We start from the raw sequence: 17,328 nt of genomic DNA, 5'->3' as shown, positions 1-17,328 counted from the left end.
TCGTGTCATTCTGCCAGTGTAGTATTCAACACATAAAACAGATGCTTCCAGCTGCTGTTTAATGCCTCAGCCAAATAGCAGAAATATGTATATTTAAAATGTGTCTGGTAGTTGAGATTCCTGCACGCAAACTGTACATTTGGTACACACCAGGGTAGACTCTTGCTGTGTGTGTGACATCCCCACTAGTGAAACTCAGAGAGGAAGCTGTGTTCAGTAGCAACTCAATGCTTCAGGAGAGAAACCTATTTCCCCTTTCCTTTCTCTTCTTAGGATCAAAATGAGCACCTTGGTCATTGAAAGTGTGACATTAGAATTCTTGTTTTAAAAAGAAATGCACCGTATTTTAGATTCAGAAATATTCCAGATATATATCTTCCATCTTGAACAGTATTAGAGGGTTCGGATAATGCACAACATATTTAAAGGATTGCAACCATGAACATTCAAATTCAACAACACACTTTTTCTCTGAAACCCTAATTAAGCTTTCAGGTTAAGGAGGCAACAGTAAGTATAAATACAAGCAATCTGCTAGATATAGCTTCATTCTCTTTTTATGGTGCTACAGTAAAAAACAACAAAAAAGGAACGTAAAGGAGGGAGCAGGAAAAATGCTTTCTCTACGGAACAAGGTGTGGGTGGGTGGGTTGATTTTTCAGGACCCCCTTCTTTAGCATCATTCATGAAAGCCTTTTTTCTTGCTGAAGCCAGAAGCCCTGAGGGTCTCACCTGGCATTTCAACAAAACTTGAGGGTGAGTTTCAACCAGAGAGATACCAGAGAATTATCTGATAATGAAGCACAGATAGATGGGATCCTGCAGCCTGAGAGGCAGGAACGGCAGCACCACTAGTTCTTTTTGGAACAGACTGAGTACTCCACAAAACAATAACCCTGAGCACAGAGATAACACAAAGGTGATAAGAACAGGTACAAACTGTTACATTACACACTGAAACTGGAAACCACCTCTCACAGAGTCAGCCAGAGCATGACATACCCAGCGTGACCCAACTATCCTACTGAGCTTTAGGGAAAGAGCAATGGCTGCATCAAACCAGGTACCTCCATGAAGGCAGGGCAGAATTGAAAACAATTCAAACAAATTCCATCTCAAGATGAGCTTTGATCCCTTTCAGGAGGAATTCGGGCTCACGCTCTACTGGGAGGTCCCTTGCAGCACAGTTTCTTCACCTGCAGCATAGACATCCCTTCAAGGACAGGACAATGGCAAGCGTCATGTTTTTGCATTCATGCCACTGAACATGTCCAAGTGACAATAATGCTGTAGCAAACTCTGGGGCAATGATGGAAGGGAAAGGTGCTGCTCAGGAAACAGCAACAGTTATCTCAAATACAGTTTATATTCCAAAATAATAGAATGATTCATTGGGAAAGAAAACAGACAATGGCTGTGGTATCTCTGATAGTGAGATCCAGGCTATATGATCAGATACTGGATAGGATAGGATGTCAGGCAATGAAGAAAGTCCATGTGTTAAGATTAGCCAGGCTAGTAAATGGTGCCAGAGGTTACCCTCTGTTGGGCAAGAAGAGGAGAACAGAACAAAATGGCTTTTTATTTCAAGTGGATTGAGTTAATCACTGCAAATCTAAGTGTATCTTAGATATAGACATAATCACTGTATGTTTGATATAGGCTTACAGCAATGCTGGACACCTGCTCCTATGGGCTAGTATTTATCCCCTGGCCAGGTAAGACTGCCCAACTTAAAGGAAAAAAGGAACAACACAAGATACTGACAATCACAACTGGAAATCCCCTCCTCAGTCTAGTAGCCACCCACAGCAATGGCAAAAGCCAAGAGTCAGAGTCTGCAATAGGACATGAGGTTAGGGGTGGCTACAGGATTCAGATGGTACCCAGGATGGCCATAACAGCAAAGTCCTTGCAGACAGTGAGCCCACACAAGCAGCACTGGAGGTCAGGGGGACTGAGAATGTCTCAGGCATCTGCCCTTTGATAATCATCAAAACAAAGTAGAGGCACGCACATGGTATTCAAATGTCATCCAGCAATGGATAGTGAATATCTCCTACTATATAAGCAACAAGTTAAGATGTTGTTAATGAGATAATGAACCTTAATAGCTCCCCAAAAGGTTGGTGATGAGGAGTGGCAGCTTTCAGACAGGAATAATTAGGAGGCTTCCCTGGGCACTTGAGGCTGGCCAGATTAGGGGCAGAGGAAGCAGGCAGTCAGTCCTCTTGACAAAGAGCTAGATATATGGCCAATATGTGCAACCATCAGGCGTTACCATTCATCCACATGTTGACCTTCACAGCAGCACACAGGTACTGTAAACTAATTTCTCTACAAATACAGAGTAAAAAGACTGATCCTGACTTAAATAATAAATAGGAAACTAATATGTAGAACATCACCAGGGATGTGAGAATGCCGAAGAATTTCTGGAAGTTCTTTATAAAATGCTGTGTGGATTAAAGGTTTTAGCTAAGGCTAGGCCAAAAAGAGATGCCAAGGGAAAAAGAGTGGAAGGAAATGAGTGCAGGTGAAAGGAAATAGGAGGTCTTAACTCTCTACCTGCACAGCGTCAACCAACCACAGGACACAACCTGTTTTTTGTGACTACAGAGTGTAAGCAGTAGGCTAAAGGTTGAGCCTACCTACAAACACGATGACATATACCTGCTTACTGTGTTTTTAGTGATAGAGCTGTACATTAGTGATAAGTTAATAATGAACTATCTATTCACTACGACTGATAGTAAAAAAAAAACAGGCTGTGTCTTGGAGCAGGACTCTACTCAAACAAACCATGACATCCCTCCCTGCAAGGTTTATGTCTAATGGACCAGTGACCTATTAGCATTTCTTAACATCTTCCAACAATTGTGTTAATTAAGGCTCTTGTCATTCTGTTAGGTTTCTGAAATCATACTAGTTAGACCTTTCTTTTGTGCAGTATTCACATTACATTATGATGACTACTTTGTTTCATTCAGTCCATAATTCTTATGTTCACTAAGGCTCTTTCAAAACAAATTCTCTAGAATGCTTTGCTTTTTGCTGGAAGCAGTTCTCTGCTTCTGGTCCTCAATTCATGCTGAGGAATTTACAGTATGCTGGAGTTTCTTAGCAGGACATTAGCCTCCATCCTGCTTTTATGTAGTGAACTGTGGTCAGAGCTTAAAGGAGTTGTATACATCAGGAAATTCTAATCCTCTCTCCACGGTAGAAAGGAAAAGAAGCCTGAAATTGCTGCAATTTCCTTTGGTTTCTGTTCTCTCTTCCCACTATGTGCCAGCAGCCATTTCAGGACAGAGAAAGCCTCAATTATTCTGACTTCTGCTACTTTATTTACTCACCACGGTCTGCTGGGTAAGTAATTATTGCTGAAATTAACTTAATTACTTAGTAAGTAATTAAACACTTTTGATGCATAGGCAGAATTTTTCCTTCATTGAGAAGTAACTTTGTGGCAATAAACTTTTTACCTTTGTCGAGTTGTTTTCTAAATAATTAGACCAACCTAATAGGTCTGAAAAACACTAAAAACGATGTACTCCCCTTTTCTATTTTAATAGCTGCATCTCTCAAAACTGATTAAGCGATAATGGAAGTATTAACTAATCTATATTTAAAAGAAGAAGAAATTAAGAAGAAGCTATTTCAATTAAAAGGTTAATGTTGTTCCAGAAAGTTACAGGCATCCATTTCCAAGAACTTGTAATGACAACAACTACAAAACCACTGGGAAGTACAGAATGTGGCATTCAAGGAGCCAAACTTAGGGGTCCTGGTTGATGAAAAACTGAACACGAGCCAGCAGTGTGCGCTTGCAGCCCAGATAGCCAACGGTATCCTGTGCTCCATCAGAAGAGGGGTGGCCAGCAGGGTGAGGGAGGTGATAACCCTCTGCTCTGCCCCTGCGAGGCCCCATCTGGAGTACTTCATCCAGGTGTGGGGCCCCCAGCACAAGAAGCAGTGGGGCTGCTGGATTGGGTCCAGAGGAGGGCCACCAAGATGATTCAAGGGCTGAAGGACCTCTCCTATGAAGACAGGCTGAAGGAACTGGGCTTGTTCAGCCTAGAAAAGAGAAGGCTGCAGAAAGATCTTGTTGTGATCTTCCAATATTTAAAGGGAGTTTATAAACATGAGGGAAATAATCTTTACAAGGGTAAATAGTGATAGGACAAGGGGTGTGGTTTTAAACTAAAGGAGGGAAGATTTAGATTAGATGTCAGGGAGAACTTTTCTACTGAGAGAGTGGTGAGGTGATGGCACAGGCTGCCCAGAGAGGTTGTGGACGCTCCGACCCTGGAGGTGTTTGAGGCCAGGCTGGATGGGGCCCTGGGCAATCTGACCTAGTACTTGATCTAGAGGCTGGCAACCCTGCCTGTGGCAGAGGGGGTTGGAACTTGATGGTCCTTGAGGTCCCTTCCAACCCAAGCCATTCTATGATTCTATGAGTTTAGAATGGGTATTATTTAGACAAAACACACATTTTTTTTTATTTGGCTGTTTGCAATTCGCCCAGCATTCCCCCTGAGCAGCAGGTCTGCCAGCAGTCAGGCCTTCCGGTTCTGACTGAGATCATAGATAAATGAACCATTAAGTGATAACGCTGTAAAACAAACACAACACAGGCAGCTATGAGTTTTGCATGAGTATTTGAATATGCAGTATTCTGTGATACATTTATAGAGGCTGTGGTTTCACTGATATTCACTCCTATTCAAATTAAAGGGATTAAAGATTAAACTCATGTATGTATGCCATCTTACAAAAGAGAAAAGTACAACAATCCTGCCATTTTACACACAGTGCTGCAGCAGCTAGCCTTAGCCAGACCCATGATGTTGCCAAAAGCATTTTCAACTTCAACTGTGGGCAGAGAAAGGCAGGCAACAGGTACTCTTAAAAAATTTCTAAAACTGAATGAAATTACACAGGAAAAACACAAATTATAGAACACTCAGATATCTTACAGCTACTTGTACCAGATCTGCAAATAAAGCCACTGTGGTAGCTGTGACACATGGCATAACCTGAGAGAGTGCTGTGCCTGCTTCCAGGGTGAAACCACAGGTACATCTTGGAACTAAGATGATCTTTGAGGTCCTTTCCAACCCAGACCATTCTCCCGTTCTTTGATACGCCTCTTGTGACAGGAAGGAAACTAATCAAACGTACAGGACACCCACACCTAGCTACCTGGCATCCACAGCACAAGTGTGTGGTAATAGCACAAAAGTAACCAGCAACCAGAAGTCCTCTGCTTTGCTCACTCAACAAGGTGAAAATAAATTGGAGTATGAATATGTGACTAGCAAAGAATGAAAAGCTTCACCTACAAGTTAGTAGAGTTTAAATGAATCTTACCCAATTTAGGAATATCATTATCCTACACAAAGTAATTATCATACTTCATTAGTTATTCTTTAATTAGGTCTCATTCAGGATGGCATTACTTTTAGTTGTGTACTTAAAGAAGCCAACTAATAGTGGCGACAACGAATTATGTGGGTATTACACATGCAGAGAGTCTGAGATCCTTCAAAACTTCGTGAGCAATCATTGCCGCTCCACTTAAATGGAAGCTGTTTTTTTTTTAATGACAGATGTGACATTCACTCTTTGAGTTTCTTACCCTTAATTTCAACAAACACCAGCAGCCTAACAGCCTTTAACTGAAGGCAGGTGAGCGGCTGAGGCTGCCAGGCCGCAGACAGAGCTGGCAGGCTCCATTTCATACCAGGCCACACAGGCCCGAATTTCCTTTTGGTCCGAGTTCTGCCCACAGAGTCAGCTCTGCCCATGTGTGTGTTAATGGGAATGCTACCAGGTCACAAGCACACAAGCAACAAATCAAATGCTCTAAGCTATTTATCCTGTTACAAGAATTATGTTTAAATACCTCAATGCTATTTCTAATCCGTATTTAATAACAAGGCAAGATGCCAGCCGAACATTCTACAGAGAGACAAAAATCTTATATCCTTTTTAGATTCTTACAGGGAATTACTGCAACAAAAGAGCATTATACTCTAGAACACATTATAGGTCTGGGAAAAACAGATTAACTGGTATTTCAGTGACACATCCTGTTTTACACTCCACTGTGTGATGCTTAACAGCATGCAGCCCCACTGCTTCCATCTAAATGCAAAAAACCATACATACCCATAAAGCATTTGTAATTTGTGCTGTAAGCAAAGAAGTGAATAAGAAAAAGCCAAGTAAGTAAGCTACTTTATGCAGCTCCAGGGAGGAGGTGGATGAAGGCTTGAGAAAATAATTTTTGACCGGTACTCTTCATTAAGGCAGTTGAAGGGTGAAATATAAAGTAAGGGATCTGGTTTTGTGCTGTTCTCCCACCCCCTTCCAACAGTATGTGATATTATGTTCCAAGCAGAAAATACTTCCAATGACTAGGTAAAATATTAAATGAAAAACCTGCCAGCTCCAGTGGGAACTGGCAAAGCCACTCTTGAAAGAGCAGTGAAGTACTGGTCAGCAGCACAAACCCACGAGCTCAACTGAGTAGAGGCCAGACTCTGTTCCCTTCTTCTTTGGAGAGGACAGCCAACCATCACCATCCTGCTCGAGCCACCACCTTGTTTCCATTCACAGCCCCTGGAAACTACAAGAAACACAGCAGTGCTAGAAGATGTTAAATACACAATGTGTGTGCTGTACTGCACAACAACCAGCCCCAGTATCCACAGGTCCTCGTTCTGAGGAACATCCACATATGCCCCTATGTTTTTAAGCCTTTAGGGTACACGTGGATCCTGTTTCAAGTTTCATCTGCCACGATTTATTTATCTCTTTAGCTCAGGTTCTATAATAGCTTTTAAAATAATTTCAAAACGGAACTAACACGTAAATGTCAGTGATTCCCCACGGCACACAGGAGAGTTTTTCTGAAATCTGAGTAAATGGTTAACTGTCTCACTTTAGTAACTTGGAAAAGAACATGCACTTGTGACTCCAGTCCCGCTGTCACTCACTTTGTTCTGCCACAGTTATATTTCTAATCTGAGTGTTCAAATATATTCTGAAATCTTAGCATATGGAGAAGAAAAATAAAGAGGGAAATACTACCTTTGCACTTCCGCCCCTGAGGCTTCATAATGACCATCTTTCTAAGGGGAAAATATATATATGTATAACTCCCCGTACTACGCTTGCCACATACAGTGATGTTTCTGCAGAAGACAAGAAAGAAGCCACAGCACTCCCCAGGGCAAACACCAGCTCACACATCTCCTGCATAGAGCTGCTCCAGGGTTTGGGAAGCTGAAGATTTTTATTAAGGAATTAGAACAATTTCCCTTAGTGCTCATATTATTGAAAGCAACTGGAATGGAATCATTCCTCTTTTATCAGTAAATAATCAGACACTGCAAATGGAAAAGCACACAACTCCTTATCACAGCATGACATTTCACTATCTGAGCAAGGAAATAATCATGTAACCTTCACGTGGCATTGACTTACACTCCTTGGTTGGAACTCAAGGAGAGCCATTTCTTACTCTTTAAAAGAAGCAGTAGGATCTCTTTTGACCCAGAAATCAAGGCACAGAATGCACTCAGCGATGGACAGTGAGTACGTATCCGTGCTTTTACTGCCTCAGTAGGTCTGATGAGGAGGGTCTTTCTTCTGCAGAGAAGTACACAGCAACCAATTCGAAGTGACTTCACCTCAGATCCTGAAAAAATGAAGTCACATTAATAATTTCCATTATCATTTCTCCTTCATGGTAACCTTGCTGTTGCTTTAAATAGCCATAAATTTACTCTTGCAAGGATCAATACAATAAATAGTACAAAAGTGTAAGAATGGCCGAAACTGGAATCTCTGTGATAGTTAACTGTGTTGGTGTAAGGTGAAGGTAGAACTGTTTGTAGAAATGAGGTGACCCACAGGATTGCTGAATCCTTTTTCTATGGCATCAAAGTTCTGGAAGGAACTGATTTCAGGGGGATGAAGACATGCAAGAAACAGTTGTTTTATAATTAAGGATATCTAATAAACAGAACTAGATTTCACCTCTCTCCTGCTATTGACAATAAATTGTTTACTTTTTCTGTTAGGAATTTTAATAAAACCAAACCCCAGGTTCTCATGTGGACAAGGCATTGGTTTAACACCTTTGCCAGGAAGGGAACCTGATATCTTTTTATCTTTCTAACGCCTTCCATGTTCTGCTTTCTCAAAAAATGTGGGTAATGTATCTCTTATTCATAGAAACACAGAATCTTAGAATCATAGAATTACTTGGGTTGGAAAGGACCTCAAGGATCATCAGGTTCCAACCCCTTGCCACAGGGAGAGGTGCCAACTGCTACATCAAGTACAAGGACAGACTTCACAAGGAACTCCCAAGCCAGAGACCATTTAAACTCTACATCTTTCTATGGTAGGAAATAATGGCAAATACATCACAGAACCAGAAGATACTCCTGGCTCCTCAAACTCCATCTTTCTGATGCTGTTTCACTTTCCAAGTATTTTAAATAAATGCTGATGGCACCAAAGAGGTATCAGGATCAGTTCCGTAGCTCTGCCTACAGCACTGGCATAGGTGAGGTTGTAGATGCTTGGCCCCTGGAGAACTCCAAGATCCAGCTGGATTGGACTCTGGTCAATCTAATGGAGCTGCAGGTGTCCCTGTTCATTACAGGGGAGTTGGATCAGATATCTTTTAAGAGTCCCTTCCAACTCAAATAATTCTGCTTCTTACACAAAGAAGCCTCAAACGAAACACAGTGGGAGAAGCCCTGAGCACAGCTACACGACATCCTCCTCAGGCAGCAATCCCCAGCACTTCCAAGGAAGGCTGCAGCCATCTAGCAGAATTTATGAACCGAAGGAACAAAGAGGGCTGCCAGCTCTGCTTCTGCTCCATGAGGTTGTTAAGATCTACCCCCTCTGTGATGATAAAGCTCAGGAAACAGAGGCAGGTGACTGAATTTGGGGCAGCTAGCTGGCCTCATCACTAGTTTCTTATTTCAAGAAGAAAGGAGTAAGAGGACAGGCCCTGAGACTGAATCAGGAAAAAGTGACCCTTAGTTAGCCAAGGGCTTAAACATCACATGATTTTAAGCCTACGCTTAAATAAAACACACGCAGACATGCTTTACTGAATCAGTGTGCTGAGAGTAAATACTAATACAAAAAGGTCTAGGAATGCAGCTTTGAAGGTGTTTGAGCCTTTCAACTCAGTTAAACAAAAGGAGGACTCCAAGAAGTATTACCAGATCATACCACATAAATAAATAACAAAAAAGTAAGCGCCTTTGTATTTGTGACCTGCTACGTGTATATCGGACTGTGGGTTTTTGGGGAACAGGATTTGAACTGCAAGCTCTAAGGCCTGACTGTTCCTACAGGAACACCTCCAGGAGCAGCACCACAACAATTCTGGTGTTCTTTCAAAGCCATTCTTCAACCAGTGGTTCTGAAGAAACTTTTTTCTTTGCAGCTGTAAGAAGGTGATGACCCAAACTGCCAAAAACCAAAGCAGAAGTTAAAGCAAGAAAGACTGCATTCAGAAAATCTGCATAGCTCTTTCCAAGATAAAAAGATTGATATCATTGCCTTTCAAACAAAAGTCTCCCAGGCACTACTTTGCTGAAAGAAAGACTGCTGGAGGAACACTCAGGTCTCAGAAATCCTGCCGCAGGTGCACAGGTCAGATGCAGTAAATAGCTTGGGGAGGTATGAAAGGAATTCATAATGCCAGGTCCTCTTAAGCTGCATTAGGAAACCCTAACTTGACACAGTCCAGCTGGGAAAAAATAATAATAATAAGGTAGCTGAGAAAAGGCAAATAGCCCTGGGGAAGGCAGCCAGTTTCCTGCCTTGTGAGCTAGTCCTGGGAAAAGAACTGCCTCGTGTGTTTTAACAAGCACACCTCCTGACCCCTGCTTTGGTTCTTGGTGTACAGCTGTATACACTCAAAGCACCAAAATCACCATACAAACAACACACCATCCAGGAAATCAGGGCTGGGCTGGTTTGCTGGGGCAGCCCCAAGAGTCAGCCTAATCCAGCTTCAGCCAGGTGCTGCTCTCAGCAGTACTCCCACTCCGCTCCACCACGCTGGCTTCATCCTGAGCCATTCTACCATTGACCAAACCTCATTAAATCCTCATTCCCCAGCAATCTGTCTTTAGTATAGCCTTCCAGCAATCCAACACACTCATCAATGCAAGCTTTGGACACTTCTCTTGGATAGAGCACCTAATTTTCACCTAGTGCTAATAAATACCTTTGCTATACTGTGGTTATGCTGTAAATGCTTAGATATCAAGCATCAGGTACTAAACAGAGCTCAGTGAATAGGCATACAGATCACGAGGGCTTTTTCAGATACCTGTCCATGAACTTCTTGGCTCCTGCACTCAAAGCCCAGTAATTCAATTTTAGAACAGCCTATATGTGCCTTGCGTCTTAGTTATATACAAACTCCAACAGAATACAGAAAATGAAGTGAGTTTGTCTCCCGCACATAGCACACCCTGCCATTTAAGTCAGATGGGTAAACTGTGGTGTTTGGAGGCACAGATGGAGGCACTTGCTCTTTCCTCTGTCTCCAGTCACAGCAAAGTTTCTGAAGTTTTTACCTTCTGATTTATCAGCACTTCTGATAATTCAGCACCGCCCTAAGTGTGCTTGACTGACATGATGTATCTCAGGAATGGTGTGGGGAAATTTGGTGTCAGTGAAGCAGTGTGGTTCCCTGCTGGGGATGAAATGACTCCCTGAATGAAAATAAGTGACTTTGATTTAAAGATCAAGAATGCCACAAAAACCAAATGAAGCCTATTACTTTTGGTTGAATAAAATCTATTTATTTCCCTTAGGCTCCTGGGCAGCTTTTACAATAAAACATCCAATCCTGAAACTAAATGAGAACTGTTTTGGAAGAGGAATCATCTCAGATAAGACCTTGTGCTCAAGCTGCGTCATTGGCTGCCTGTGCTCAGCACTTACAGTTGAATTACCATCCTCAGAAATCTTTAGAATGATGAAATCTGTAGTTGTGATTCTGGTGTTTAAGTTGTCTCTGTGTAAGAATTTTGACAACAATTCTGCTAAATTCAAGTGGCAGGATACATACGTGACATTTTCTGTCAAATAAAAGCTCTTGTCACAGCACTGGAGAGGAAAAGAGCATACACACGCTTAATATTAGCGGACCAAACAGCCAGAACCAACATCCACAAAGCGTCCTACCCAATGTGCTTAGCTGAATGGTCAATCAGAAGGTATATCTGGATGCCCTTTTACAAACACTTGACTTTGAAACACCAAAACCCTCAAACATTGCTATCTAATGGAAATACAGGGTAGTGCTGTTTTACAGTGAAGTGGAAATCAAATAAGTACCTGGTTAAATACTTACAGCACTTTTGATATGGTCTTGCCCTCAAACCCAGAGTCTTACACCGTTCAGCTTTGTTAAGGGCACAGTCCAGATGCCTAGAGACAGATGTCTGTTATCTCAGGGGATGCCTTAGACTGGTCCACCTGGCATATAGCTGCTGGTCCAGAAAGTCTGGAGCACAAGACTTATTGGGAGCAGCTGAGGGAACTGCAGTTGTTCAGTTTGGAGAAGAGAAGGCTCAGGGGAGACCTCATTGCTCTCCACAGCCACCCGAGAGGAGGTCATGGTGAGGTGGGGGTTGGCCTCTTCTCCCACGCTACAGTGATAGAAAGAGAGGGAATGGCCTCAAGTTGCACCGGGAGAAATTCAGCTTGGATGTTAGCAAGAATGTGTTTTCAGAAAGAGTAATGAGGCAGCGGCACAGGCTGCCCAGGGAGGTGGTGGAGTCACCATCCCTGGAGGTGTTCAGGAACCGTGTAGATGTGGCACTGAGAGACGTGGGCAGCAGGCATGGTGGGGGTGGGCTGATGGCTGGACTGGGTGATCATATAATCATAAAATCGTTAAGGCTGGAAAAGACCTCTATGACATCATCTCCCATAGCTGCTGCTACCCTCACTGAGTGCCAGAGCATCCCAGGTAGTGCAAGGTCTCCAACTTAACCCTGTATGTCCAAGTACAAACTAAACATCACCACCTAGCAACATAAATCAGCCTAAGTGTACAATTCCTGACACCTATCCTTGTAGAGCTAGCAGGAGCTTTGCCAGCTACCTCAAATGGAGAGGCACAAGACAACACAAATAGACACAGTATTCAAATATATGCATTCAAAATGGAAATAGAGCAACACAAAGAAGCAGGAAGCAGAAGAGGGAAAAAAATATCTTCAAGCGCAAAGAATAAGCTCATGATCAACAACAGCAAGAACAGGAAACAGTAGTGTAGAGGTGCTGTTACCAGTCATCATACAGCCACATCTGAAAATGGCATGCTTGCTTTCTGATAGTGATGGCTCTGTTTGTTACTCTCAAAACTTGAGAGTAACAGAAGTACTTTAGTGTCAGCCAAATCTAGTATAACGTTCCCTAGCAGGGAAACTGTGGATCACTCAGACACTGTCAGTATATTATTTTCTTTTGAGTTTTCACCTAATGGAACCTGTAACATTGGTCTCTATTTGTATAGTTTGATAAACCCTGGCATGGACATCCTTTCCCAAGCCCTGCACATGCATAGACAACAGGCAGACAGTATCATGACCACTTACAAATTAGCCAAAAATCAACGGGAGGATGAACAGAAATAGGGACAACAAAGAAAGTGGGGTCACGCTTAACAGGAAAGACGACAATTTCACTATTTTAAACAGCCTAACCCCTGCCAGATTCCCAGTAGTATCCAAGAAGGACAGAGTTTCAAACAGAGGATAGAAGCAGGTCAGTGAGCCAATGAGTATTTACAAAGCCCCCAGCTGCACAGAAGAAAGTGCTGAGAAATGCAACAGAAGGGTGAAAGAGGTCAGCAGCACTTGCAAAGCAGAGACTGCTGTCAATACCTCAAAAGCATTTCAGAGTTAATAGGCATGTAATTCGGATACAATAGAGCACAAGTGGGATGGTAACACGTTTATTAGAAACATGCACACAAACAGAAGTGTTTGAGGCTGCAAGCGAACGTTTACATTCGGTTTGGATCGTCACTTTACTTCCTTAACCCACGGTGTTAGCAATTGCTCAGGATGAAGCATAAACCCTGTGGACCAAATTCTGTGGTGATCCAGAAGCACTCAGGAACCTCCACACATAAGAGTCCATGCTGTTTCACTTTGGAATCCACTTTCCCCTTTTTCCCCTATCACAAATACACAGCAGCTATTGAAGCACAGTATTATCCATGTGCTCTTAAAACCTACTTTAAGCTGCTACAGAGAATCAGAGAACCATTAAAATTGGAAAAGACCTCTGCAATCAGCCAGTCCAACCATCAGCCCACACCCACCATGCCCACTGACCACATCCCTCAGTGCTGTATTCATACAGTTCCTGAATACCTCCGGGGACGGTGACTCCACCACCTCCCTGGGCAGCCTGTGCCACTGCCTCACCACTCTTTCTGAGAACATATTCTTCCTAATATCCAAACTGAACTACTTCTGGTGCAAGTTAAGGCCATTCCTCCTCATCCTATTTACTACTACCTGGGAGAAGAGGCTGACCCCTACCTCACTACAACCTCCTTTCAGGTGGTTGTAGAGAACTTTGTTCCTTTTATGCCCCCTTTCCTTTGCCAAAAGATACTGACAGCATCTCCAGGTGACAGCAAGAGCAGCAGGAACTCCCCCAACAGCAGGAAAGAAGAGTGCTTCCCATTTCCCAGCACTGCCCGCGCTGCACATTTGGTAGGCAAAGAGATGCTGAGCTCTCCAGTAGGCTTTTTCTTTTCCCCCCTTGCTTGTAACGAGAGAAACTTGTGCAGATATCAAACCCAAAAAGCCTAGCTTCCAGGTGAGGAGCTTTGTAATATTCTTCCACTGAAATAATTAGAAAAGTAGCTGTAGTGTTATCAAGGCATCCTTAAGTTACTAATGCTAAGTTAAATCGTTAAAGAATTTCTTCTGTTTTCAGCAATTCACAGATATCTTCAGAAAACATCATTAATCCTATTTGGAGTACTGCAGTCACAACAGATGCTCTTATTCTTACTGCAGTCCCTCTAATTTTGGCCACTTTCTTCTACAAATATGCTCAGGTCCAACAGTGCACACACAGCCTTCATGACTTTGTCCCTCCATCACACTCAGCATTCACTGACGAGTAGTTTCAGTCTACTGATAAAAACCATTCTGCTCCACACTTTGCTCAGAGGGGTCCCAGAGGAGGGAATATAAGCAGCTTAAGGTGGTTATTACCTATAGAAATTACACATCTGATATTCCATCTCTGGAATCCCAGACAAGGGACAGAAGCAAGCATGAGAAGCTTTCTACGCTATGAAAAGGGAAAAATTGTACCAGTTTATATCATAACTTGATTTTTCCCTGTCCAAACATTGGCAAGCTGGGCAACTGTAAGAGATGTGATGCTTGCGGGCAGCTCACTGACTTTCTGATTATAGAGCTGTCGAATCTGAAGGTATTTATCTTAACGCTGACTGCAGTATGTTAAACAATCCCAATATCCCATTTCAATACGCATTTTCCAGTTTCCTCCACCTCAGCCCTCCCAGTGCAGCGTCCTGAATGCTCTTCTTACTGCATTCGAATGATCTCAAAATCCTTTAAAAACCACGTAATCACGAGTCAGAGCCAGCAATCCGAATCAGAGGCCGCACAATGCATTCCCACCCATGCCCTGGGTCCCAGCCCCACAGTGTTTCTGAGTCCACCAGAAACGAGCGCCTTGCGTACGCATTCCATTTAAAGCCAGGGAAACTCCAAGTGAGGCAGGTTTATTTGGGATGCTAATAACCGAATCCCTTTAGCCAAGTCAGGGCTTTGATTGACAGATTTAAATGCCACCCATCTCAAAGGCTGCCCGGGGGCTCCCGAACCCGGCTTTCCCCACACCCTACCTTGACGAAGAGAGAGATGTCGTACTCCTGCTTCTCCTCCTCATCCTTCAACGCGGTCGGCGAGCCCGTCTCGTCCTCCTCGTCCTCCGCCCGGCCCCGCACCCCGTTCAGGCTCAGGCCAGCCGACTCCCACTCGCTGCCCTCGGGGTCCGGCCACCCTCCGGGCCGCCCCGCCGCCGCCGCGCCTCCTCCCCCCGAGGCCGCGCTCTCCTCTCCGGTCCCCGCCGCCTCCCCGGTGCCGGCTCCTCGCTCAGCCCCCGGCAGAACCTCGGCTCCGTCCTCCCCTTCGGGACCTGCCGGCGACCGCCGGCCGCCATCGGTCTCCCCTTCAGCCGGCAGCGCGTCCTCTGCAACCCCGGGGCGCTGGGGAGCCTCTTCGTCTCCGACTGGGGCTTCTTCCTCCTCCTTCTCAAGTTCTGCCCCCGACGGGGCTTCCTCTGTCACTCCTTCGTCCTCGGGGCTTGGTGCCGACGAGGCTTCTTCCTGCACCGCGTCCTCGGGGTCTGTCCCTACCCGGGCTTCTTCCCGCATCTCCTCTTCGGGTTCCATCCCCGACGGTGAGTCCTCTCTCACTCCTTCCTCGGGCCTCAGCCCCGACGGGGCTTCCTCTCTCACAGCCTCCTCGGGTTCCGTCCCCAGCGGGGCTTCCTCTCTCATAGCCTCCTCGGGCTCAGGGCCCGACGGGGCTGCCTCTCTCATAGCCTCCTCGGGGTCCGTCTCGGATGCGGTTTCATCTCTCACTACCTCCTCGGGGCTTGATCTCAACGGGCCTTCTTCTCTCACTGCCTCCTCGGGGACCGTCCCGGAGGGGCCTTCGTTCCGCACCGCCTCTTCGGGTTCTGCTCCCACCGCGTTCACCTCCTGCACCACATCCTCGGGGTCCGACCCCGACGGGGCTGTCACTGTCACCTCTTCGGGCCCTGCCACCGCCGGGGCCACCGCCGCCTCTTCGGGCTCTGTTCCCACCGGGACCACTTTCCCGGCCGCTTGCTCGGGCTCTACCTCCGCCGGCGCGGAGTCCACTCCCGCGGCCGCCGCCGGTTCCCCTCCCTGCAGAGCCGCGCCGTCCCTGTCGGGTGCCGGCAGCTCTCCCTCCTCCTGTTGCCCCGTTCCTGGGCTTTCCGTTGCCCCTCCGGGCTCTCCAGAGCCCCCCTCGCTGGGCACCTCGCTGGCCACAGCGGCCGCCTCTTGCCCGCCGGCACCCCCTCCGCCGTCGGAGGACTCATCGGTGGGCTCCGCCGCCCCGTTGGGGCACAGCGCGGTCTGCGGCTTCCCCACCGCCTCCGCGCCTTCTTCTTCGCCCGCTCCCCGCGGCTCGTCGCTCCCTACCGGCTGCCCCGGGCTCTCCGCCATGCCGCCTCCCCGGGGCGCCGCCGGGACGAGCGCAACCACAGCCACCGCACCGGGATCAGCGCCGGACACCTACGGACAGCGGGGGGACGGCCGCGCCTGCGCTGCGCTGCGGGCGGAGGAAGGGAGGGCGGCGAGGGGGCGGCAGGTGCGGTGCTCCTCCTCCTCCCCGCTGCCCCGACGGGTCCTATCCCTCTGCAGCCACCGTGCCTCAGTAAATCGTTCGTCCCGTGGCCGGAAAGCCCGAGCTCTCCCTCCCCCGACCCCATTTCTACCCCCCGGGCTTCCGTTCCATGGTACCGGCACGGAGCCCTGCGGGAGCTGTCGGTTTGGGCAAGGTGGCTGCGGGTTCAGGTTCATCCCGCAGGCTGCCTTCTCTTCCAGCTTTCGCACTGGATAATTTCTCTCGCTTATGGAGGCACTTTGCATAAAAATGAGGCTCAGTGGGTTCTGGTGTGAGGACCATCTTCACTAGATTTTGCTTGTAGGCAAGAGGAAATCATTTAGTAGGAGGTGCAGCCTGCTCCAACCACACTCCCTCAAGTCTAGTTGTTCTGATGGTAGAGAAGCATTGGCTATTTCACAGGTCGTAGAATGGTCTTGCTTGGAAGGGACCTTAAAGATCATCTGGTTCCAACCCCAGATTTGCGTGATGGAGAACCAGGCTCCAGTGGCAGCACAGGTTTGGGTGACAGAGATCTGGAGCCCAATGGCATCACAGAGTCAGATGATGCTGATCCAGCTCCCAGTGATGCCTGAGATCCAGACCCCGATGGCACCATAGAGTCGAGTGATGGATATCCAGACTGTGGTGGCATCACAGAGTCAAGTGATGGAGACCCAAACCCCACCGGCATCCCAAAGCCACGCCACACACCATCCCTATTTTCCCCCTTCTAACAGAAAGTAGTTCCTAGTTTTCTAAGGTTCGAAGGAAGCAGTGGGTGAAAAAGTGAGCTGACAAGGGGAAGCAGAAGATAGAAAAAGCACACAGTTCAGCACTGTGATGCATGTGT

The 17,328-nt window shown here is 46.0% G+C and overlaps 1 protein-coding gene across 1 annotated transcript in view; it reads right to left on the bottom strand.

Moving 5' to 3' along the window:
- The window catches only part of CLIC6 (chloride intracellular channel 6), a 29,422-nt gene extending 13,034 nt beyond the window's left edge, over positions 1–16,388 (bottom strand). The window contains exon 1 of the mRNA XM_425551.8: positions 14,963–16,388. Within this exon, the coding sequence (XP_425551.5) occupies positions 14,963–16,315 (1,353 nt within the window). The 5' untranslated portion in view covers positions 16,316–16,388. The remainder of the gene's footprint in view (positions 1–14,962) is intronic.
- Positions 16,389–17,328: the final 940 nt, after the last annotated feature.

Source organism: Gallus gallus, chromosome 1 (genome assembly GCF_016699485.2).
Source record: "Gallus gallus isolate bGalGal1 chromosome 1, bGalGal1.mat.broiler.GRCg7b, whole genome shotgun sequence".
In the NCBI taxonomy this organism is placed as follows: Eukaryota; Metazoa; Chordata; class Aves; order Galliformes; family Phasianidae; genus Gallus; species Gallus gallus.
The sequence above is the reverse complement of the archived record's forward strand: the minus strand, read 5'-3'. Positions and strand labels throughout refer to the sequence as shown.